At 38.1% G+C, this 24,947-nt stretch overlaps 1 protein-coding gene and 1 non-coding gene across 2 annotated transcripts in view; one reads left to right on the top strand and one right to left on the bottom strand.

Moving 5' to 3' along the window:
* Window positions 1–24,947, bottom strand: part of LOC140240637 (6-phosphofructo-2-kinase/fructose-2,6-bisphosphatase-like) — a 141,955-nt gene that overhangs the window by 52,792 nt on the left and 64,216 nt on the right. Inside the window, exons 4-5 of the mRNA XM_072320393.1 lie at window positions 15,410–15,473; window positions 1,329–1,403 (exon numbers count right to left, since the gene is read on the bottom strand). Of these exons, the coding sequence (XP_072176494.1) occupies window positions 1,329–1,403; window positions 15,410–15,473 (139 nt within the window). The remainder of the gene's footprint in view (window positions 1–1,328; window positions 1,404–15,409; window positions 15,474–24,947) is intronic.
* On the top strand, window positions 9,749–9,821 carry Trnas-aga (transfer RNA serine (anticodon AGA)). Its single transcript has one exon. It is a non-coding gene; the product is annotated as a tRNA-Ser (tRNA).

The following is a 24,947-nucleotide window of genomic DNA, read 5'->3' as shown; positions in this document are numbered from 1 at the left end:
AATGCATTCAATGTAAATATGTCAAACATTTTACAAGGCAGCCTGTTTTTTTCCTTTTCTTTACATGGCACAGGGCTTCAGTGTATTGCATGATCAAAAACAAAAAACAAAAAAACCTACTGTTACTTTTCACACAATATTGGCACTACTGCTTTCATATAGGGTAGTGTGACAATTGAGAATGTGAACATACATGTGTTGTACTCTGTATAACCCCTTCTCTTGAAAAGCTTGCTAAGAATTAGTCAGTACAGGCCCAAATTTAATTGACTACCCTTTGATTATATGAATACAGTCACATGGAACAAAACAAAGAAACAAGGCTAGACCATGAACAATGGCAACATTCTTGTGAACTGTAGGATTTCACATTAGTCTGAAAAGAAGGGCAAATCATTTTCAAAAGATCCTGTGAACAAAGTACTGTATGAAAGAGAGATATTATTCAGAGGGGTGACAGCTCAGATGTGAGTTTCTTCAATTTGTCTCCCCCTACAAATAAAATTTGTTAAAGGACAAGTTCACCTTCATAAACATAATGATTGAGAGAATGTAGCAATATTAGTAGAACACATCATTGAAAGTTTGAGGAAAATCGGACAATCCGTTCAAAAGTTATGAATTTTTGAAGTTTTTGTGCAGTAACCGCTGGATGAGAAGACTACTGCAGTGTGTGAATAACTTAGATGTCACATGCGTACAACAATATAAAGAAAATATAAAGAGAATTTCACAAAATTTCATCTTTTGAAAAAAGTACACATTCCCCCGACTCGTTACCGACAAATGTTATGGGTAATATTATTCCCCCTGCCTTCAGAAAGAGGCAAGTCAAGTGCTCTTTTATTATGTGAAAAAAGTGAAAATATGGTGAATTTCTTTACATTTTCTTTATACTGTTGTACGCATATGACTCACAAGCTGTAGTAGTCTCCTCATCCAGCGGTTCCAACACAAAAGTTTTAAAAATTCATAACTTTTGCATCGATTGTCCAATTTTCCTCAAACTTTCACTGATGTGTTCTACTAGTATTGTTGCATTCTCTCAATCCTTATGTTTATGAAGGTGAACTTGTCTTTTAAGATCGCAATTGCTGATCTATGAATTAACAAATGAGTCCCACTGGTTCCTTTTCTCCGATATGTTTGTTAATTTATGGATCAGAAGTAGTTACAATCTTAACAAATTTCATTTGTAGAGGGAGACAAATTGAAGAAACTCACAACTGAATGTACTGTATGCTTTAATACTGAATCGTACAGTGTATTACACGTTGGTTGGTTGAGGAAAAACTTGGCAAAGTTGGAAAAAAAAAAAGAAGGCATACCTTGATAGACTTCTCTTTACAGAAGTCCAGGATTATCTGTCTCCTGTCACGAGTTGTATTTGTGGCATCAAAGACCTAGTATAAAAAAAGCAATGACATACTAGTGAATACCATTCAGCATTTTGATATACATAAGACATATTATGTCAATATAAAACATAAAATGACAATTGTGATACCCAACACTAGAGTCGGCTGCTATTCACAAAATTAAAAACATGCAAAAATATGAACTTTAATCCTAACATGTGACATGCACGCACACATTCCTACATTTAGTACTGTACTCCATGATAACGAATTTAACGATTCGCAACATTGTTGGGAAGCCTTGATTAGCACCAAAAAAAATAATAATAATAATAAAAATAGACTTGCTAAATATATGGCATATACAGTGCTGAATGAACTGACAGAACACAAAAGAAGTATTATGACAAGGATCTCTTATAATGAAAGGGAGAAGTATTCATGGGCAATCTACTTGGCATCTGCTACAATCCTTAGCGGTCATTCTGTTAGTCACTTTACATCACAGATTTTACAAACAATCAATGATATGGAGCTGCAAATGACTGCCTACTACAAAGTGGAAGCTTACATTTACAACTGCATGCAGACTCACAAATACAGGGGAATCCCATTAAAACTAGATTGTAGATCATCAGGTCCGTCTGATCTACCTTTCTACATCTGGACCCTAGTTGTATCCATACACTTGAACATATCCTTAAATGAATACTGTATATTAACGTTCTGGTATGTTAAGGCTACATTAATACTACGAAACAATATTGATGAACAGGTAAAAGGAGATGTGATGGGCAAGTGCTTGGGTGTTCTTGCAAGAAAAAAAAAAAAGAAAGACACCAGTGTCAATCCAATGTGGATTTGCAGAACGATTTCACTCCTACATCTTAGCATACTCTAGAATATCAGTTAGAACCTGGGGGGCGTTTCATCAACGAGTTCGTCGGAGGTTTTCACCGACAAATTTGCTATCAGCCAATCAGATGCAAGGATTTACACTGACAACTGTTAAAAGCTAATGAAATCCTTGGTCTGATTGGCTGATAGCAAATTTGTCGGTGAAATCTCCGACAAACTCGTTGATGAAACACCCCCCTGGTGTGCAATTGCACTCTTTACCCATATCCGTCGATCTACGGGATGTCCCGTAGTTTGTGCAAATGCTGCGAACGCCGATCTACAGGATAATTCACAGCAGAAATGGCTTGGACAATGGCGTCATTTAAATAGCTTATTCATAGCTTGTGAACTCTGACCTGACATACCACAGTCCTTAGCATCACTTCCTGTAATTGATATTTTCATTTGGATTTGTATTCACTTTGGAGGTTTACAGCAGGCTGCTGAGGGAATAGGTCTACATCTATGTGAGATTGAACACTGTGGTACGCGTACGTATAGGCCTGATTTACTGTAGTACCATTCATAGGGTCTATGAGTTTATAGACCAGACTAGTCTGCATAGTGCAGGTCTTTGAGTTATTATTCTTCATATTTTGTATTCAAGCATTATACCCTACAATAGATGAATTATATACCATCAGAGCTTACATTATGAAAATTTCAAAATTGATAGTTGCTTTTCTGTATAAAGGCTATGAATATTTTTCATTAGTAGTTTCTTTTGAACAAGCGATGTGATCATTCATAAATATGTAAATCATACGAAAATAGTAAAATCATATATGACGTCACATAATTCATGACAAGATGCTGATTTACATCCAATATGAAAGGCCATTATGTTCTCTTACAATTGATACAGAGTTTTCCATAGTTTTCTTTTCATAAGTGTCAGCGACATCACCTTGAATTTGCCACGACACAGATTTGTGAACGCACATAAAATTGCCTCCAGCAGCAACAGCTTTTAGACTGCATTACGCGACTGGCGGATATAATGGGTTAATATGGTTATCGATATTCAATTTAAAAAGATGCATGCTTACTAAAGAATTGGCCAATGAAGAAACTACAAATCATATCAGTCCATAAGCCAATTTCATGAAGATATTTACAATGATTGCAACTTAAACTACATACATTGACTAGCAATGGTAAATTAAAAACAAACAATCGAAATATATGGAGAAAGAAATTTCTCCACACTTTTCTCTATTTCTACCTCCCCTGCCTGGTGCATCAATTTCTTTCATTCATGGTCATTTCCCCTTGCATAGTACTGTAAAAGAGAAAATTTTCATGGGTGATGGGAGCCACTTTCAATGCGTTGTGTTTTGCGCTTTGCGCACTGCTACCACGTTAGAGCTACGAATATGCCGCTTTTAATACCCTCATGAGGCAATTGTGATATACCCTAAAACCACAGCGCTCTTGAAGTCTTGGATATGTTCAAAACTTGGTGGTGACCATGATGATGATGACAACCTTAACTCAAGATACGATGGAGAATATATTTGAAACGATCAAGCCATGATATGATGCCCTTTGATAATTCTAAGGATTGTAGCGGGATTGCCATCAAGAGAAATGAGGGTATTAGTGCAAGGTGTACTGTACTGTCTGATGTGACTGGTGAATGCAACATCCATTGCAGCGCCTGATATGTGGTCCATTGCTGCGCCTATAATGTATGAAATGGCTAAAGCAATCAACAAAGTAGAATTTCATCTAATTTTGCTTGGTACAAACATAAAACAGATATAGACTGCTTTCATTCCAGGCATCGTTGATATTATTTTCCCTCAGGATCTCAACTCCATGCTATGACCTCTGTAGTAAGCTCCTTGAGTAATAGCATGTATACAGCTTATATACCCCTCCCCCCCCCCCCCCAAAAAAAAAAAAAAAAAAAAAAATATAACCACCAATATCCTGAACAGCAATCCTTTTGAGAAGTACAGTGTAGGATCTTTATAATACAATCCTACTTAGTGCCAATGTTTCACCTACATGTACTGCTTGCCAATGTTTGACATTGATGTACATCTACCCACTAACCAGTTTCCACTTCCGGTACGAACAAAATACATATTGTAGTCTTGAATTATGGGTGTATATAGTGCCTGTAAGGACTATGACCATATACACTTCCTGGTATTTCAGTGTTTGTGCATGACAGGATATTGGCACAGCCATTGTACATTATCTGGCTATTAAAGGCATGAATCAGCCTTTGCTCCATGTAAACCTGTACATGTACTTCCATACTCTGAAAAAAAAAAATGTTAAAAAAAAAAGAAAACTGGAGTTTGTCATACATGTGTAGTGTCATTGTAAAGCATTTAACTATTTTGTTATCTTAGCAATGCCATCAAGATTTTGTAAAATCAAATGTTATACATACATGTAATCCCTAGGATATTACAAATCTTCCTCTCCCCCCCCCCCCAAAAAAAAAAAAAGAGAGAAAAATCAGTTTCACATACAGACTCCAACTCCAAGCACCATCTGATCTGGAGATTCTCCTGCCTGAAACCCTTAGCAAACTGGAGAGTAAAACTTGATGTGCATGAGACGCACATCACGCGCGCAAAGTGCAGTCTCTTAATGCAGTCAGGGTTCAGGGCTTTGGAAGCTCTAGGGTTCTAGATGCTCTCTCCTGCTATTTCACGCTTTTTTTTTTCAGATACGATGGTATCATATCATATATTTTGGCTTGATAAAACTTCATTTCATATTGGAAAAAAAAAAAGTGTTTGGGCGGGAGAAAGATAGTTTCAAGCTGGAGGAAATATATCCTAGAGCGGAGACACAGAGCCAGGGCGGGAGAAATTAAATCTCAAGCAGGAGAACGGGAGATTTTGTGACAATTCTCGCTATCGCCAATGACGTAAAAAGTACCCGGATGTGGCTTTTTCGTCAAGATTTAGTGCACTTGGTAGCAAGGGCACTTCCGGCGCGGAGCATAATTTGCACAACGCTAGCGTGCGCGTACTTGTACCTTACCTATAGCACCGCGCGCCGACCACTGATACTAGTACAGTAGGCGGCTGTACTGCCCGCGCCAGCGAGTGGCCAGGCCTGTCATACTCATACACTGTAGTCGAGTCCCCGCCGCTAGCCGGCGGCCGGCCTTGCATTAGCATGCACCATACTGCACGCAGCGCATAAGCTAACACATACCGGTACAGCGTACTGCTTGATCATGCGATCGATGTGCACATCACAGATCAGTCATCTCTGCATATGCTGAAAATATGCTGGAAAATATTCACCCACCTGGATATCGTCATAGAATGCCCATCTTTTTTTAATTTGTTCTCTGTTGAAATGTCGTGAACACAATCGGGAACGAACAGTGACCTCGAACTTATCCTGTCTCCGAAGCAACTTTTCCAAGTAAGTACAGTACACGTACGTACAATGTACGTAGGCACTAGGCCTACTATACTACCTAGTGCTATGCTACTACCACTACTAGTTAAGTCGCGCGTGCACGTACTGCGCTGTGGAGTCACCCGCAAACTTCACCCACGCGGCCACGTCACGTCTCGCATGCCAGTAAGGGTCCTATTTCTGCAGATTTTTTTCATTTATTGTCGTGCGAACAACACATGGCAGCTTCGCAGCAACAACCAATAGTCATATTAGCAGCAATTTCTTAAGAATGAAGAAATTTCAAATCATATTAAAGCTGTAATTCAAGTCGAGAAAACCGCAAGTACACCTAGAATACGGTAGGTTGTGTGTGTAAATAGCATTAGTCACGTATCACGCGCGTACGAACGGAAGTGACTTTGCTACCGGACTATCCCATAATGCACCGTAAATGACGCTTAAATCAACATCCGGGTACTTTTTACATCATTGGCGATAGCGAGAATTGGCTTTCGGCGGGAGATCTCCTGTTGTAAGTGGGAGAATTGGAGTCTCTGCACATATGGAAGTTCAAGTTTGACAAAAAAGGAAATTGACCTACACGAAAAATATGCATGAAATGCATGCAACTATGGAAAGGGGCATCAATCGGGGGGGGGGGGGGGTATATAATTTTGCCCCTCCCCTACCCCAATCATTACTGAGAAGTAGACAATTTTCTTGCTTTTTTGATAGGGAACTGTCCAAAAATTTCATCAAAAGCGTGCACCAGGTCTGTCACTTCAGTTCGAAAAATGAAAAAATCCCTGGTGTGGGAGGGGATATCTCCTTTCTCTCAACCCTTTTCCTGTTTGGTTCCCCTCCACAGACTCAGTTCACTTTGGTGACTGACAATTTCTCAAATTCAATTGAAAATGTGTTTACTAGATATTTTCATTTGAATTCTAACAAGAGACCCGCGGGTCTAGCGCTCACCTGAGTATCGCAAGTTCACCTTTCACGCAGTCACTAATTTAAATCATTCACAGCTCTACCAAAATTTGACCAGGCATTCTCAAGTAGAAGATGAAAATGTACAATAAGGGCCCAAATTTTTAAGATTCCTTAATTATTGGGGATTGGGGCCCCCTGGGGCCCTCTGGGTGGGGCATGGTGCCCATTTTGATAAATTTAGATCCTGACCCCCTAGGGATGCTACCTGCCAAGTTTGACGAAAATCCATCATGAGGTTTTCAGGAAGAAGATGAAAATGTGCAATTCAGGCCTCCATTTGGACCTTCCCAACCACCCCCCCCCCCACCCCTGCCCCCAAGAGGGGCACCCCTGGATCTCCTACGAACAAATTCAAAACTACAGTCATTAAAGGGAAGGTAAACCCAAAGAGCAATGTGGATTGAATGAAAGCAGCAACATCAGTAGAACACATCAGTGAAAGTTTGAAGAAAATCGGACAATCGATGCAAAAGTTATGAATTTTTAAAGTTTTGGTGTTGGAACTGCTGGATGAGGAGACTACTAGAGGTTATGACGTATGAGAGGACAACAATATAAAGGCTATATAAAGAAATTTTCACAAAAATTAATTTTTCATGAAAACCACAAATTCCATCAACTTGATGCTGACATATGTTAAGGGTAGCAATTATTCCCCCTGCGTTCTGAAAGCGGTTAGGCAAGTGCCTTTTCATGATGCTAGAAAAGTGAATTTTTGTGGATTTTCCTTTATATTTTCTTTATATTGCTGTCCACTCATACGTCATAACCTCTAGTAGTCTCCTCATCCAGCGGTTCAAACACCAAAACTTTAAAAATTCATAACTTTTGCATCGATTGTCCGATTTTCCTCAAACTTTCACTGATGTGCTTTGCTAATGTTGTTGCTTTCACTCAATCCACATTGCTCTTTGGGTTTACCTTCCCTTTAATGTACTCACTCATAGTATTATCTTAGCTCTATAACTTGTGATTCTAGAGAAGATTTTTAAAGATTCCTTCATTTTGGGGGTTTGGGCCCCCTGGGGGCCCCCTGGGTGGGGCATGGTGCCCATTTTAACAAATTGAGATCCTAACCCCTTAGGGATGCTACCTGCCAAGTTTGGTGAAAATGGGTCATGGGGTTCTAAAGAAGAAGATAAAAATGTAAAATTTAGGCCCCATTAGGACCCCTCCTCAACCCCCCCCCCCCTCCCCTGGGTCCCAAGGGGGGCACCCCAGATTCTGCCATGAACAAACTTGAAACTACAGTCATCAATGTACTAACTCATAGTATTAACTTAGCTCCATCACTTCTGGTTCTAGAGAAGAACATATTTAAATATTCCTTAATTTTGGGGGGTTTTGCCCCCCTGGGGGCCCCCTGGGTGGGGCATGGCGCCCATTTTAACAAATTGAGTTCCTAACCCCCTAGGGATGCTACCTGCCAAGTTTGGTGAAAATGGATCATGGGGTTCTCGAGAAGAAGATGAAAATGTACAATTTAGGCCCCATTAGAACCCCTCCCCACCCCCTCCCCTGGGTCCCAAGGGGGGCACCCCTGATCCTGCCATGAACAAACTTGAAACTACAGTTATCAATGTACTAACTCATAGTATTAACTTAGCTCTATCACTTCTGGTTCTAGAGAAGAAGATTTTTACAGATTCCTTAATTGTGGGGGGTTTAGGCCCCTCTGGGGGCCCCCTGGGTGGGGCATGGTGCCCATTTTAACAAATTGAGTTCCTAACCCCCTAGGGATGCTACCTGCCAAGTTTGATGAAAATCGGGCTTGGGGTTTTCAAGAAGAAGATGAAAATGTGAAAACTTTACGCACGACGCACGACGGACGACGGACGACAGACGCCGGACGAAGGGCGATCACAATAGCTCACTTGAGCCTTTGGCTCAGGTGAGCTAAAAATGTAAAAGCTCCCTCATAAGCAGGGAAGTTGTTCCTGGGGGGCAAGGAGACAACATAATTATAATGCTGAAAGTTTTCTTTTTTTTTAATAGAAATCTGTCCAAATCTTTCCCCCATAGTGTGCACAAAATTGTTTAATTTCAACTCTGAAAATGCAAAATCTCCTTCGCATAGATGCACACTCCCCGTTAGATCCCCTTCCATACAATAACTTCACTTTGAAGATTAAAGGGAATGTAAACCCCAGAACAATGTGGATTGAGTGAAAGCAGTAACATTAGTAGAACACATCAGTGAAAGTTTGAGGAAAATCGGGCAATCGGTGCAAAAGCTATGAACTTTTAAAGTTTTGGAGTTGGAACTGCTGGGTAAGGAGACTACTAGAGGTTATGACGTATGAGTGGACTACAATGTAAAGAAAATATAAAGGGAAATCAGTAAAAATTCATTTTTCATGAAAATTACACATTCCATCAACTTGATACTGACATATGTGAGGGGTAGCACTTATTCCCTCTGCTTTCTGAAAGTGGTTTGTCAAGAGCTCTTTCATTTTGGTAGAAATTCCTTTTATATTTTCTTTATATTGTTGTCCACTAATACGTCATAACCTCTAGTAGTCTCCTCATCCAGCGGTCCCAACACCAAAACGTTAAAAATTCATAACTTTTGCATCGATAGTCTGATTTTTCTCAAATTTTCACTGATGTGTTCTACTAATGATAATGCTTTTACTCAATCCACATTACTCTTTGGGTTTGCCTTCCCTTTAACAAATTTCTGAATATTTCATCAAAAAGTGTGCACCAGATCTGTCACTTCAATTCCAACAAAATCAAAAGTTTCCTCATGCGGGAGGGAGATATTGTCTTTCAATTTACCTTCTCCCACTTGGTCCCTAAACCAAATATTTTGTATACTTCTTTAATTGACAATTTCCCAAATATTAAATCATAAATATACATAATGATAGCAATAATAATAATAATGATAATAATACAGCAGGGTGTTGGTTATATGTACGCCCATGATTTTTCATCATGGCTACTACTAAAACACTGATCAATTCAGTGCTTATTTATGTCGATGTAGGGCAATTTGTCAATCAGTTGCAATGAAAACATCTTGATGGAAGAATTTCATGAATTTGAATTATAACGCAGTACCCGCTGCATACTATAAGGATTAGAACCAACACTTGCTGTCGGGCGGAAGCTCGGTGGTCTAGTGGAGATGACGCCTGTCCAGAGATCAGGAGGTCGTAGGTTCGAATCCTGCTCGAGTATGTGCGCCCATGATTTTTCATCATGGCTACTACTAAAACACTGATCAATTCAGTGCTTATTTACGTCGATGTAGGGCAATTTGCCAATCAGTTGCAATGAAAAGATAACAATTGTCCATAAGGTTATGAGATTATCAAGCAGAAGGCGAAACGTCTTCAGACTGAATTCAATTTTAGCCTATTGTGAACATATTTGTCTGGTGACATTGAACAAGATTGAAGTGCTTGCTGAAAAAGTTTGTTGCTATAAAAAAGAGAGGAAGAAAATTTCAACAGGAGGATGATGGTACTAAAATTCTTTTTGAGAAACTTACATCAAAAGGAGACACACCCATACACACAACTCCATACATTGTCATAAGTTTAATGTAAGCCAAAGCTCCCGTGGAGTGCAACACCAATACAATTCAGAGGTCAGCAATACAATGTACAAGGCACGGACGAGACATGTACACGTATACAACGATACAATGGTAAAACTTTGCACAGCACAAGAGTGAAGAGAAGGAAGGCACGTCTGCAAAGCAAATGCGCCTTCCGAGTGGCATGCATAAATTATGCAGTTAAGCCACATAATTGTTGGGCATGTCTCCCAGACTACAGATGTTGATGCTTCAATATGAAGTACACTGGCCAGTTAAACATAGTTTAGTGGTCAATTCCTAGAGCGCACCTGTTTACTTTCTCATAAATTCTTGTTAAAAAGGATGTTACAATTCATTCATCCACAAATTTTATTCTAAGGACTATGCTTATTTGATTTTTTGTGAGTGATTTATCGTACAAACACAGATGTAGGAATGTTAATGATTTACGAGCCAGTATTATCAGTTGATTTATAGTTATGTTGCATTTCCAAACTTTACACATGATGTTACGTGTATATGAAGTTCTCACATGATGTGAAGACCTTTTATGTTAGTGCAAAAGCCTGCACAGATGTTATTAATATACAATGTATTATGTTGTTGATCACCTGTATCTAAATTGCTTCCTGATGTTAAACTATTGGTAGAAAATTCATAAGTCTGCATCTAAAAAAAAAAGGAAAAAATGTGTATGTAGTATGTTTTCACACAATAAAGTATAATACCAATGTTGACATAAATTACAGTGTGAATGATGAACACAGAAATTTACTTATTCATGTCAACTTGCATAAAAAAAAAAAAAATCATTACATCTTTTTTTTTTTCAGCATGATCTGCCAAACACAAAAGAACTCCTTGGTATTCAGCTCTTTTATGCCATCGAGCTGAAAGGATCACTGAAAGTAATTCACATCAAAGGTGAAATCAACTCATATATTCTTGGTAATACGAAGATATTATCGAGTAGAAGTTTGTCTTTATCCCGTAATTGATCAGCGTTTTCCTTATAACTTTCACTAATTGTGTTTATATGTTAATCATTATACAAGAGATTTGAGCAAGAGAGCAAGTACAAGAGAGTTTGGAACGATGATGAATGGTTTCACAAGCAAGTTAATACATGGTCAATTGCCTTTATTTTTTGTAATTCACTATAATGAATTCTTGTGTGTAAACCCCTTCCCTTTCAGAAATAAGAGAGCTGGAAGTCTTAATTTCCAAACAAAAGGAATGTTGTGTAATGATACACAAAGTTATCACTACCCCCTCCCATCCCACAATGATGACCGGATATACGTACCTGCTCACCTCCACCAGTCAATGACCCCTACCAATACCTCCACCTCAACCAGTGAGTCATCGACCTTCATCATCCCTTGAGTATACATTGTACATCTAGCCCCATCTAATTTATGACCATGCTCAATCAAACCTAAACATCCTGCCCTTCCCCCATTGATTACTTTGAATTGTTGTTGAATCCAAAACCAAGAATACTACCTCCTTTATAAAGCTAGTCCCGCCTTTGTTTCTATAACCAAAGTTTTGCCCAATTAAAACCTCTCTTTAACACGAAGACTCCACCCCCATTCACCCACCCACAGTATGTTACAACCGTATAACTAATGTGTATCGTTGAATGCATGAGGAGAATTGGATCACGCAGAGAAGAAGACTTATATAGTTCTGATCCAACATCCCCCATGGGAGCATGCCACCTTTGGATTACTCTCTGATATTATTGTGAAGGCAACTTGCTCTTATAAACCTTAGTTTGCAACTGATTGAAAAATTGCCCTACATCGACGTAAATAAGCACTGAATTGATCAGTGTTTTAGTAGTAGCCATGATAAAAAATAATCATGGGCGTACATACTCGAGCAGGATTCGAACCTACGACCTCCTGATCACCGGACAGGCGTCATCTCCACTAGACCACCGAGCTTTCGCCCGACAGCAAGTGTTGGTTCTAATCCTTATAGCAGGCAGCGGGTACTGCTTTGTTATTCAAATTCATGAAAATTCTTCCGTCGAGATGTTTTCATTGCAACTGATTGAAAAATTGCCCTACATCGACGTAAATAAGCACTGAATTGATCAGTGTTTTAGTAGTAGCCATGATAAAAAATAATCATGGGCGTACATACTCGAGCAGGATTCGAACCTGCGACCTCCTGATCACCGGACAGGCGTCATCTCCACTAGACCACCGAGCTTTCGCCCGACAGCAAGTGTTGGTTCTAATCCTTATAGCAGGCAGCGGGTACTGCTTTGTTATTCAAATTCATGAAAATTCTACCGTCGAGATGTTTTCATTGCAACTGATTGAAAGCAGTACCCGCTGCCTGCTATAAGGATTAGAACCAACACTTGCTGTCGGGCGAAAGCTCGGTGGTCCAGTGGAGATGACGCCTGTCCGGTGATCAGGAGGTCGTGGTTCGAATCCTGCTCGAGTATGTACGCCCATGATTATTTTTTATCATGGCTACTACTAAAACACTGATCAATTCAGTGCTTATTTACGTCGATGTAGGGCAATTTTTCAATCAGTTGCAATGAAAACATCTCGACGGAAGAATTTTCATGAATTTGGAGAAACCTTAGTTTGTAGTCTTGAGTTAAAAAAAAAAACTCCAGAAATAAACATACTCTGAGAAACAAATCCAGTCTCCAGAGCCTATGTTTCTCTTGCATCTACATATACATATCTGCACTTGGTACCTCTATATCAAACAATGAACATAACCGATCCTGAGTAGCTAAACACCGCTACACAACAGTATCATGTGAATTCCTGCATTGTATTTCATGTAAGCTGTATCGATATCCACAGTCTGGACCTTTAGACTAGCAGGAAAAACTTGGGACGTGCTGGACGATAACAATGGTCAACAAAATCATTTTGAATAGCAGTCTTTTTATCCTTGTATTTTTTTTTTTCAAAGCAAGATTAATGAAAATAATAACAATTTTTTTTATTTATTAAATAATATCATTTTTATTATTTTCAGATTTCCTACACTAACATTTTTCCTCCAAATAAACCATTTTTAATACAGATGTACTAGCCGATAGCAGCGCATTGTGGGTAGTTCCAACACATACGTCACAGAACCAGCTTTGTGCAAACACAATGGTGACACTTTGAAGGAACTCCGAATCATGATATGAATATCTTGTGGAGCACATATCAGTCTTGTCTCCATGGGCAAAGACAAGATTTTTACAATATTGGTACCACTTAAAGGGATGGTATAGTATTGGTGGAGATGATGATTGGGCTTTTAACTTTTTGCGAGATACCAAGAAACCATGTATGAAATGATACATAGCATACTATTCTATGAGGAATTCAAAGTTCATCAGTAGAAAATCGGTTTTGGAATGGCTAAGACATAAAAAAAAAAAGTATAACAAAGCGATCGTAATAAAAAGTGGGTCCCACCTTTTATTAGGATTGCTCTATTTTGGATATCTCAGCCATTTCAAAACCAATTTTCATCAAATAAACATTGAATCCCTCTTGAAATTACATGCTCTTTCATATTTCATAAGAGATTTCTCATTATCTCACCAAAAAATGTTACAAATCTGAAGTTTGGTCTCAACCAAAACTATATGTCCCTTAAAGCCACGGTTACACCAGAACCGAATTCTCCCGAATACATTAAATTTGGACCGATTCTGCCCGGATATGTCTTGAATCGGATGGAATTGTTGGATTCGGAACCTATTCTTCTCTGATTCCGGGAGCTCCCCAAATCAGAAATGAATAGGTTCCCCAAATCCAACTAAATTACATCCGAATACATCTCGAATGTGGCCCGAATGAAATTTGTTGGGACCACATTCGGGAGTATTTTGGAGGGTATTCGGCTGGTTTTGAACATTTCAAAACGAGCCGAATCCCTCCACACATGTTCTAGAATCCCTCCCAAATTTTCACCCATTCAGGGAAGGAGAACAGAATGCTCCCAAATCCACCCGAATACATGTATTCGGGTGGATTTGCAGCTGCCTCGTTTCCGGTGTAACAGAGGCTTTAAAGGGACAAATTCTGCTATAATTTTACAGTAATAAAGTTTCTTTCTTTCTTTTTTTTTTTTGGGGGGGGGTGTCAACATAAAGGGGGGTACCATGTAGCATAGCCTTTGGATATGGCCTCCTTGAACGTAGACTAGACAGACTGATTATTAAAGCCCACTCACTCACTTGAAATTGCTATCATAGTTTGATACACTCATATATGCCCAACAAACAAAATGACACCACAAAGGTTTTGTCCCTTTTGGGGATAGCAATAGGCCCGTTCACAAACAACGAAAATCGAAATTTCAATCGCGATCCAAATTTCGATTTTTTTTTCGACCGTTCATATAAACATGTTAACAGGGAAAAATCGCACTTCGCAGCAAGGAAAGAACGATCAGTGGCCAAACTGCGCATGCGCGAATCTTGCATGACCGAAGACTGACCCCGCCGCAGTCCCAATAGAGTTTCGCACGCGCTACGAACGATGGGATTAAAAATACCGATTTCCGAATCTCGATCGCGCTCACACACACGACGCTTGGCAAAATAATCGCGATTATTCTGAAAAATCGCACTAATAGTGCGAGTTGGATCGCGATAAGGATCGCGGTAATTAGTTAAATTTTTCTGTCCACACTGGAAAAAATTTCGAAATTTCGATCGCGATAAGAAAATCGATTTTTAAAGCGCACTTTTTCCCTTGTGTGTGAACGGGCCTACTATCTGACCTGGCCCATGGACTAAGTAGTCTAGCAGATATGCTGCCTGGCTAGCAATCAGGAGGTCTTTGGATCTAATCCAACCCAAGTGTGTATGCCCATGATTTCTATTATGGCTACTACTAAAACACTGAACAATGGCTGTTTACCAACATCAATGAAGGGCAATTTGTCAATCAGTTACGACATGATTGTCATATCTGTAATAAAACTCATCAGTTGTATATCTGGTATTTATTCATACCCTCTAGCCAACAGTAAATCACATACCATAAACTCATGTGTATGCTTTATTCAGTAGGGCTACATTCAAGACCTACTTCATTTTGGAAAAAGCTTAGTCTTTGTACACAATGAGAAATATAATCTAAACAAGACATTTTATTTGTAGTTCCTGCCACTATGAAAAGGGGACTACATGCAGAATATAATCTTTTGTAAATCATAGAATGTTGCATAAACTCACAGCAACCTCCCCTTCCTTGTCCAGCCACGCAGCCATGTCATCCAGAGCATGCTTGGCACATTGCCTGCAGACAGTAACATCAGACATCACAAAAGGTCATGAGAACATTATCTATTCATTATCTGTCTCGTCCACAGCTATACACAAATCTTCACAACAGATTCCTAAGCTACAGCCAGCTTCTACTCATGTAGTCATAACATGTTTTGATACATTGTTTTGAGGAGATCAGCTCTGACATTGGATCTAAATGAACTAAAACACCATTAAACTAATTTGAAATCAATTTCAGAAGGGCAAATTTCTGGCTGTCCTGCAAGTAGTGCATGTATGACACTCCTGCAAGTAGTGCATGTATGACACTTTTTGATGTAAGGTGAGACAAAATTATATGGGCCGTGACGCGAGAAAAGGGCCCTTAGGGCATTAAATACCGAAAATGAGTTTTCACCTCCATATTGTAGAAGGAACTCTGACGTATTTGGATATGCAGACCTTTTTCTGAAATTCCACTCTTAAATGCCCAAATTACGACATTTAAAACAGCATGTTTTGTACAAATCCTGTCATTTTTTCATGCGTCTATGCATGTGTGCGTAGTTAGGTAGTTGATCTTTTTTGCGCGTATTGCTTTGTTAAACTTCCGCGCTGTTTTCTGGTGTTTGCGCGCAGCGGCGCTAAGGGCCCTTTTCTCGCGTCACGGCCCATATATTATCCCATGATTCACACTTTGCATTGATCAAAAAACCAGTCAAGTGAATTCACAGATGATAAGCAGAATTATCCTCAACCCTACATGCATATTCATCCATGAATGAAATTACTTCTCTTTCAAAATCACATCTTTGCTTCTCTTTGATGTAATTACATGGAACATCAGAGCCATGTTGCAGTACATAAACTGCTGGCTCAGAGCACAGTCATGTATTCAATATTCTACATGCATCATTAACAACTTTTCAAGTAATTGTCAAAGTTGGTAACTACAACAGTGGAATTATTTGCGTTGACTATTTTGTCCTTGCAAACCATGGAGCAATATCATCCATTAAAAAGGTTTGCAGTCAAGGTTTTTGAACAAAACAATGAGTACAGCATCATGATACCAAATAAGCATACTACACGTACATGCACAATGTATATATTACTAAATTAGTCATACCAGTTATGCATACTAAAAAAACGGTAACAGTTCTTTTTCTGAAGGTTATTAATTAATTCCAAATATGAAATAATGCTCACTTTTCAGGTTTGTTATTTTAAAGGTTCATTAATCTGAAAATGAAATACTGCTCATTATTCTACAGGTTTGCTAATCCAAACATATAATAAGATTCGTTATTTTAAAATTGAAATAAGGTTCATTATTCAAAAGGTTTGTTAATCCAAAAATAAAATAAGGTTTGCTATTCCAAAAGTATGCTAAGCCAAAAATGAAATAAGGCTTGATAATCCGAAGATGAAATAAACTTCATTAAGTGACAGAATTTGGTGTAGTCATAAAAAAAGGGTAGGATATTACATCATGAAAGCTAAGTAAAAACACACACACCCACAAACACATGCACCATACAAATACCTAATGACAAAATGGAATATAATGACAATCTGTAATTGTGTTGATAAATTGAAGATTTTCTCCTCCTCCTTTCATATACCACCCTTCCCCTCTTCTACATCATTATCAAGATGAGCCATGCATGACACGGAAACTATCAAGGGTGTAAGAGGACACTCAAAGGCAGAAAAAAAAAAAAAAAAATGCCTGTACTGATCATCCCCTTTCAAAGGATCCTGTGAGCTCCCCGGTCAAAACTTTGGATAAACAAACCTCATTTCATTTTTGAATTAAAAACCTTGGGAATAACATAAAAAGTGCTTTAAGTGCACACCTGAAAAAAAAAAATGTGCACACATACACTCACATTTATATACTTTCAATTTTTCAAAAACGAAGTTTTTTTTTTGGATGATTTTATGTGTGAAATATTCCTTGATTATGCACTTTACCTGAAATCATTTTTAACAAAAACACATCAGGAATGCAAAACATTACTGATGCAAATAAGAAGATGCATGCACAAGCAGTATCATGTTTGCCAACACTACTTTTTTTTTTTAATTAACAGAACTATTAAAAGCAGTAATTAATTCGGGGTGCAGCCTAAATTTCACCACAACCAAATCAAGGTCTTTCCAACCCCCAAAATAACCTGCCTAGCTCCATAGTCATTATGATGTATGGGACTACAGAATATTCAAAAGTAACTCTGTATTAACTAAAATTGCTCTTAATTAATCTATTGAATGTTAAACATTCACTGCATTAGTCTTATAGACAATGCTAAGGCTCCACAATCATGTGACAACTTGTTCTTTGTCATCAGCTACTATCACTGTTGTTTAAATGTCAATTTGGAGATTAAACAGTCTTGTCTAAAGTGCCACATGAACAAGTTTGCATAGCCATGAAGGTGTTTACAATGCATTAACCTGCCCTGCATGCATCACGTAACAGCACTAACCCACATATTACATCAGTTATCGCGTAGCAAACTAAACTGTGTGTAAATAAAAACCTCAGCCTAAACATTTCATAAAACATACAATTATTCATAAAGCTTATTATTCTTCACATTACACATTTTTTGTTGTTGTTGATAGTGTTAGGTAAATCTGGTGGTCCTGATTCAGCATACAAGCTTATCCATGTAAGGGTAAACATCAAACTCAAAAAATTTGGAAGTTTGGATAATCAATATTTGGATATATTTCATTAAAGAGTGACATTGAAATGGGTCAAATCTACATTATTATTATTTCTTTTAATCCAGGATTTTTCTGAAAAGTTCCAGCCCCCAATAAACTGTGCATGAAGTTTTAGGGTAAAAATTGTAGTCTGTGGGTTGATAGCAATGTTGAAGAATAAAATATTAGATCAAAACCATCTGCTGCTTATTTTGTTTTTACTATCAGGTTATCACATTCATTTCAGTGCAGCAGTAAAAGTTTTGTGTGTTTTGTTAGCAATTGGCCGAACAACAGAGTTTAAATAAAATTTGCTATTTTTGATTGACTGCTGCAGCCAAGTTAGATGAGATACATTGCTCATTTTCTGTAAATTGGAAGAACTTTATGATCCTAACATGCACAATATATTATGGCATGGATCTGAGAATCAGTAATTGTACAAGGTCACCGAAAATGGTGTTAAACATCAAAGTTAATGTTTCTGGGTGCATGTTTGGAAGCTGGTAACTTCAAAATTCAATGAGCTTAGAAAACAATATTACGCATATTTAGAGACTCTCACTTGCTCTAAACACCTACAAAAAATTGGCCAAAAAGTACTCTGTTTTCTTGTAGGGCACCCTCAAAGTTGGCTTTTTTCAAAAAGTTGCAAAGTTCAAGGTCACAAATCACCACTCGTTCCATCGAGTGACACCAATTTTTGTTTATTGACAGACATTTACCTATATTTTCATGGGTTACCAAAAAACTTTTGTAACCGGAATGTTCAATAGCTTTTTTACGCGTTTGAAAATGGTTGTAAACACCCCAAAATCAATGTAAAATTACACGTAGGGTTTTCAGCACATTTCAAATTGTGATAAATCAAAGATGAAGTGCCAAGACACAATGGCATCTTCGGTGATGATAGTCAGTAATTAGTACCTAAAGGATATATATCACAAGTTGTTTTGACTTATTGGCAATGACCTTGAAAATGCAGCTGAAAACCACAAAAAAACAGTCAATTTGTCAGTTTTCCATAACCATAATGGTGTTAAAGTGTGTTACATCGATTTTTAGTTGTGTGCCATTTCAGTACTTATGGTGACTTAAAGCTGAAAACTGCTAATCATGTTCCATTTCTACTCTATTTTAAGCTCAAATAATATTTTATCATCTCCAGATCTTTTAACTTTGACATTGTTCTGAACACAGCTGTAAATTCCTTAATATAAGCATATTCCAAACACATGAGATTTACACCCTTTCAAACTTGATTTTTCTCACAGACAGAATGTGTGATCATATTCATATTTACAGTACTGGTAGTCTGTAGCAAGTATTTAGAGGATCTGGTAGTAATTGATTTGGCTAACATGGCAATGACCTTGAAAATACAGCTGAAAACCCATCAAATCAATAATCATTTGAATTTCCAATACTCACTTTAATTATAGGGTGTTTACAGTGACTTTGAATTGTGTATAATTTTTATATTGATGAGTTACAGCTGATAATTGCAAATTATTTTCCTTTTTGTTCCATTTTGAGCTCCAATTAGTATCAAAAGTCATATACATATCATTTGACCTTGACATTATTCTTAAATCCCTTAAAATGAGCATATTCACCACACATTAAGCATTACAGCACATTTCAATTTTGATTTTCTCACATACAGATTGCCTAATCATGTTGATATTTGCAGTATTGGTAACCTGTATTGGGTACTTTGAGGATCTATGATGCTCAATGCACACACTTACAGTAGTTTCCAATTTATCCAGGTTGTAGGCCTATAGATAGATAATGGATGAACATTATTATCATTATTAAACTGTGTTGTTCGGCCATGTATTGGTAGCTAAGGGAGGCCGTATCTTAGCAAACCGTTTACCTTGGGGCAAAATATTTCAGAATCTTCCGTCAGACACTTGGGGGCACATTTAAAATTGAAGTGGGTCGGGTTACAAATTGTCTGAAAACTGGTTGATTTGACATGGATTGACCCGTTTATTATTTTCCATATCTTACTCAAGTCATGCTTGAACTAGAAATGTCGCTAAGGCGACTGGTATGCCTCCGCCATAATGCACGATTCTCCTAATAGGTCTATAGTACATGTAGACAATGTGTGATTGCATTTTCACAAAATTGGCAAAATATTAAAATGACAAGTTTATCACAAATGTGTTGAATGTTTACCTTCCTTGACCTAGGTTTAATTTGATGAATAGGAGAGCATGTACTTGGGGATTTAAGGACTTTAACTTGACTTTGACCCATTCATAAGTTTATGCATTGAGTAATTTTCAAGGTATGGAGAAAAAGTGCAATTTCTATAATGAAAAGTTCATTGTTACCATTTTCATCTGGCCTTTGACCCTAAAATTCATAGGATAATCACTGTCAGGCACAACATGCATAAATACGTAGTAAGTTTCAAGATAACTTGAGCCACTTCTGAGATATGGAGGAAAAAGTTAGTTCAGCACTTTCCCTTGATCTTTGACCTTTTGACCTTTGAGGCAAACAACAAAAAAAAAAAAAGAAAGCTTCCAGAGAATCTCTATTAGGTTATACATGCATACACCAAGTGTAAAAAAAAAGAAGATAATCCTGCTGGCACTGCATAAATATCACGGAAATAGTAAAATTTTGAAGTGTTGCCCTTGACCTTTGACCCCTGACCTTTGACCCATGAACCCTAAATTCTCTAGATATTCACTGCCAGTCAGTACATGTATATATACTATGTTTCATGAAGATATCTTGAACAATTTCCAAGATACAGAGAAAAAAGTTAGGTTTTAATATTTTTATTTGACCTTTGACCTTTGGCCTCATGACCCCAAACTTTCACCAAAGATCTTAATTGGGTAATACATGTATAAACTAAGTTTCAAGAAAATATCTTCAGGCATTGCATAGATATGGTGGAAATAGTGAAATTTTACGTATTTGACCTTGACCTTTTGACCTTTGACCTTGAGCATGTGCACCCAAAAGTTAATGGGCACAACTTCATCCCCTAATACACATACATGCCAAGTTTCATTAGGATACCTCAAAAGGTTTTTTAGTTATGCTGTCCACAAAATTCATTACGGACGGAAGGACGGACAGACAACCCGAAAACATAATGCCTCCGGCACCACTTCGTGGCGGAGGCATAAAAAGATAATTGATCTGCATAATACTTCTTTTTTTCTTAAGGCAGTATTCTTGAAAGAATATTTTTATACATGTATAGTATATTTACAGTGAGAATTCAGTACGTTTGATTCCATCTGCATAATATAAATTATTTTTTTAATTTATAGATAATAAGAGATTTTGTTATCCATGAATCTAGGATGCTTTTTATACATGTTTAACTTCAACCAAAGGAACATATTTATCTAAATGAGAATTCAAAATTTACATAAAAGCATTGAACAATAAATCAGTATCGTCAGTGCTTCATACTTCTCTCCAAGTTTCTTCATTTAAACTGTTCTTCAGATTCTGTAAATTATCCAGTGTTACTTTTCTGAATGCTTCTCTAATGGGACTAATTGGTTTCGTGGTAACTAGGACAGAAGTGAAAATTGGGAAGCAGTTTGACATATCAGACAAAATAATATTTGATTTTGGAGAAGGCATAACATTACACAATATATTATCAATAAGAAAAGCTGTCTTATTTGTTACTCAGGTGGGTTTAGTAATAATGGGTGGCAAAAAGGGGTGTTTACAAAGATGAAAAACTGAATAGTTTACGGAGAAAATATAACATACAGAATGTACCATAAGCAACATATAACTTTATTAAAGCACAAAAGACAACAGACAAATAAGCAATCACAATAGTAAACTCGAGTCCTTTGTTTAGCTGAGCAAGTAAGGTTGGTATTAGTGCCTTGTGATAAACTTAACCATCCAATAAAATATGCAAAAAAAAACAACAACAACTAAGCACTTTTAAACAGATATCAATTACAATGCTGGTTAAATGAAGCAAGAACTAAAATTTAACAGAAAAAAAAACTAGAAATGTCGCTACAGCGACTAGCATGCCTCCGCCATGCATGCAGCATGATTCTCCCAATAAGTCTACAGTACTTTACCTGGATAAATGGCTTTATTGCTTTAAAAGAGCAGGTTTGGGGGGATTTGAGGGTCACTTGGCCTTTGACCCTATTCTAAGTTTTTGCATTGAGTAATCTCATAGGTATGGATGAAGTGTGTGAAATTTCAGCATAACATAGCAAAATCTTTTGACCTTTGACCCTGTGACCCTAAACTTATCCAAGGAATCACTGTCAGGCAATACCTCTAGATATGTACTAGTTTCATGATGATACCTTAAGTCACTTCAAAAGTATGGAGGATTAAGTGAAATTTAGTATTTTTACTTGACCTTTGACCTTTTGGCCAAACACATTCCCAGAGAATCTCTATTGTGTAATACATGTATTCACTAGTTTCCAGAAAATACCTTCAGGCATTGCATAGATACAAGGGAATCATTGACATTTTGAGGAGTTGACTTGGCTTTTCCATCCCTAACCTTTGACCCAACTCTGAAATTCTCAAAAGAATCACTGTCATTAATTAAGGCAAATTTTTTTGTTTGTACACAACCAAAGAAAACTATTTACCTTGTGTGAGCTTTCGCCTACTGTCTGTAGGCTTCATCAGACTGGCGTTGACTCGCCATAGATGGGGTGTAGGCAGTCTTACAGTCAGAGAGAAGAGAAATGTACGCTGAAGATAATTTGTATTGCCCCATGTCACAATTCATCATGTGTTCACACCCCCGTTGTATGTGGACAGCCTCTCTTATCTAACGTGTGAATTTATTGCTGTCTTGGACACAATCTTGCCTTTTTTCCAGTCAATGATGTGGTTTTCCTGAGCCACGTGATCACTTATGGCTGACCTGTCTAGTAACAAAGACATTGTCATTTTGCCTGCGGATAAGGGGAAGGCAACAGTAGTACTCAACGTAGATGATTACAAGGAGAAGGTCAGTCATATGTCAGAAGATAAGAAAACATATGAGAAACTTCCATCAGACCTAACACCTAAGTACAAAAGGAAACTTGTCACCATCTTGAAATCCTTAAAGGAAGAAGAGAAGATTTCACCAAGACAGTATGAATATCTGTATCCCACAGAAGAAAACATCCCATGTCTATATTGCACACCCAAGACCCACAAGGAAGGCTACCCTCTCCGCCCTATCGTTGACTACATAGGGTCAATTGGATACAACACATCAAAGGCGCTGGCCGATTCTTGGCTCCCTTGGTGGGAAAGACGGACCATCATGTCCAGAATTCAAAAGAATTCGCTGATGAAATCAGTGAGTTGACCTTTGAACAAGGAGAGTCACTGGTGTCTTTTGATGTGGTCAGCCTTTTCACTAATACTCCCATCGATCAATCCTTGGACATTGTCAAAGATCGTCTTCTTGAAGATAGAAGTCTGAAGGAAAGAACCAACCAACCTGACTCCAGACAACATCATCGAGCTGTTGAGTTTCACGCTTACTACCACCTATTTCCAATTCAATGGCTAGGTCTACCGCCAGAAGTTTGGTGCAACGATGGGCAGCCCTGTCTCCCTTACTGTGTTCAATCTGTTTATAGAAGATCTAGAACAGACAGTCCTTTCCACAGTACCCACTGCTATCAAACTTGCTGTTGAGAAGGAGAATTCTATAGACCAACTCAAGGACCATCTTAACCAAGCAACTGTTACAGGGAGTATCAAGTTTATACATGAGATGGAAGAATCAAACTCAATCCCCTTTTTGGACACAAGAATCATCAGACATCCAGACGGGCCAGGTCAAGTTAGTTGTGTACAGGTAGAAGGCACACACAGGCCAATATCTCAACTTTTCTTCACACCACCCTCTTCATCAGAAGCTTGGCGTTTACAGAACACTTATGGATAGGGCCCATGGTATCACCACAGACTCAGAGGATGTACAGACTGAAGAAGAACATATCAAGTCCTCCCTCAGATTATGTGGATACCCTGACTGGTCGTTTAGACAGGTGAACCAACAAATGACCCAAATGCCCAAGGACAAACCTAAGTCTACCCTGAACACCAAGAAGAAAAGCATGGTCACTATCCCTTATGTAAAGGGCACGTCTGAAGCACTCCAAAGGATCTTCACCAAATATCAATGTTGCTACCACCATGCGCCCCCTCACCAAACTACGAGGACTGTTGGTTCACCCCAAGGACAAAAGATCACCTGAGGACTTGACAGGAGTAGTGTACCAAATACCTTGTAAGGATTGTGACAAAGTTTACATTGGGGAGACGGGCAGGAAATTTGGAGTCAGGAAGTCAGAACATCAACAAGAGGCAGAATCACTGGGGGAGACATATTTCACAAGGGCCAAAAAGAAGGAGGCAGATCTCACTCCTAAAAAGTCAGCCATAAGTGATCACGTGGCTAAGGGAAACCACATCATTGTCACTTGACTGGAAAAAGAGCAAGATTGTGTCCAAAGACAGCAATAAATTCACACGTTGGATAAGAGAGGCTATCCACATACATCGCGGGCGTGAACACATGATGAATTGTGACGTGGGACAATACAAATAATCTTCAGCGTACATTCCCATTCTCTAGGACTGTAAGACTGCCTACACCCCATCTATGGCAAGTCGACGCCAGTCTGATGAAGCCTACAGACAGTAGGCGAAAGCTCACGCAAGGTAAATAGTTTTCTTTGGTTGTGTACAAATGAAATTTCACCATAATTAGAGAATTACCAATCAGATGAACCTCTTCCAA

The sequence above is a fragment of the Diadema setosum genome, chromosome 2, assembly GCF_964275005.1.
Source record: "Diadema setosum chromosome 2, eeDiaSeto1, whole genome shotgun sequence".
Classification (NCBI taxonomy): Eukaryota; Metazoa; Echinodermata; class Echinoidea; order Diadematoida; family Diadematidae; genus Diadema; species Diadema setosum.
This window is presented reverse-complemented; position numbering and strand designations above follow the sequence as displayed.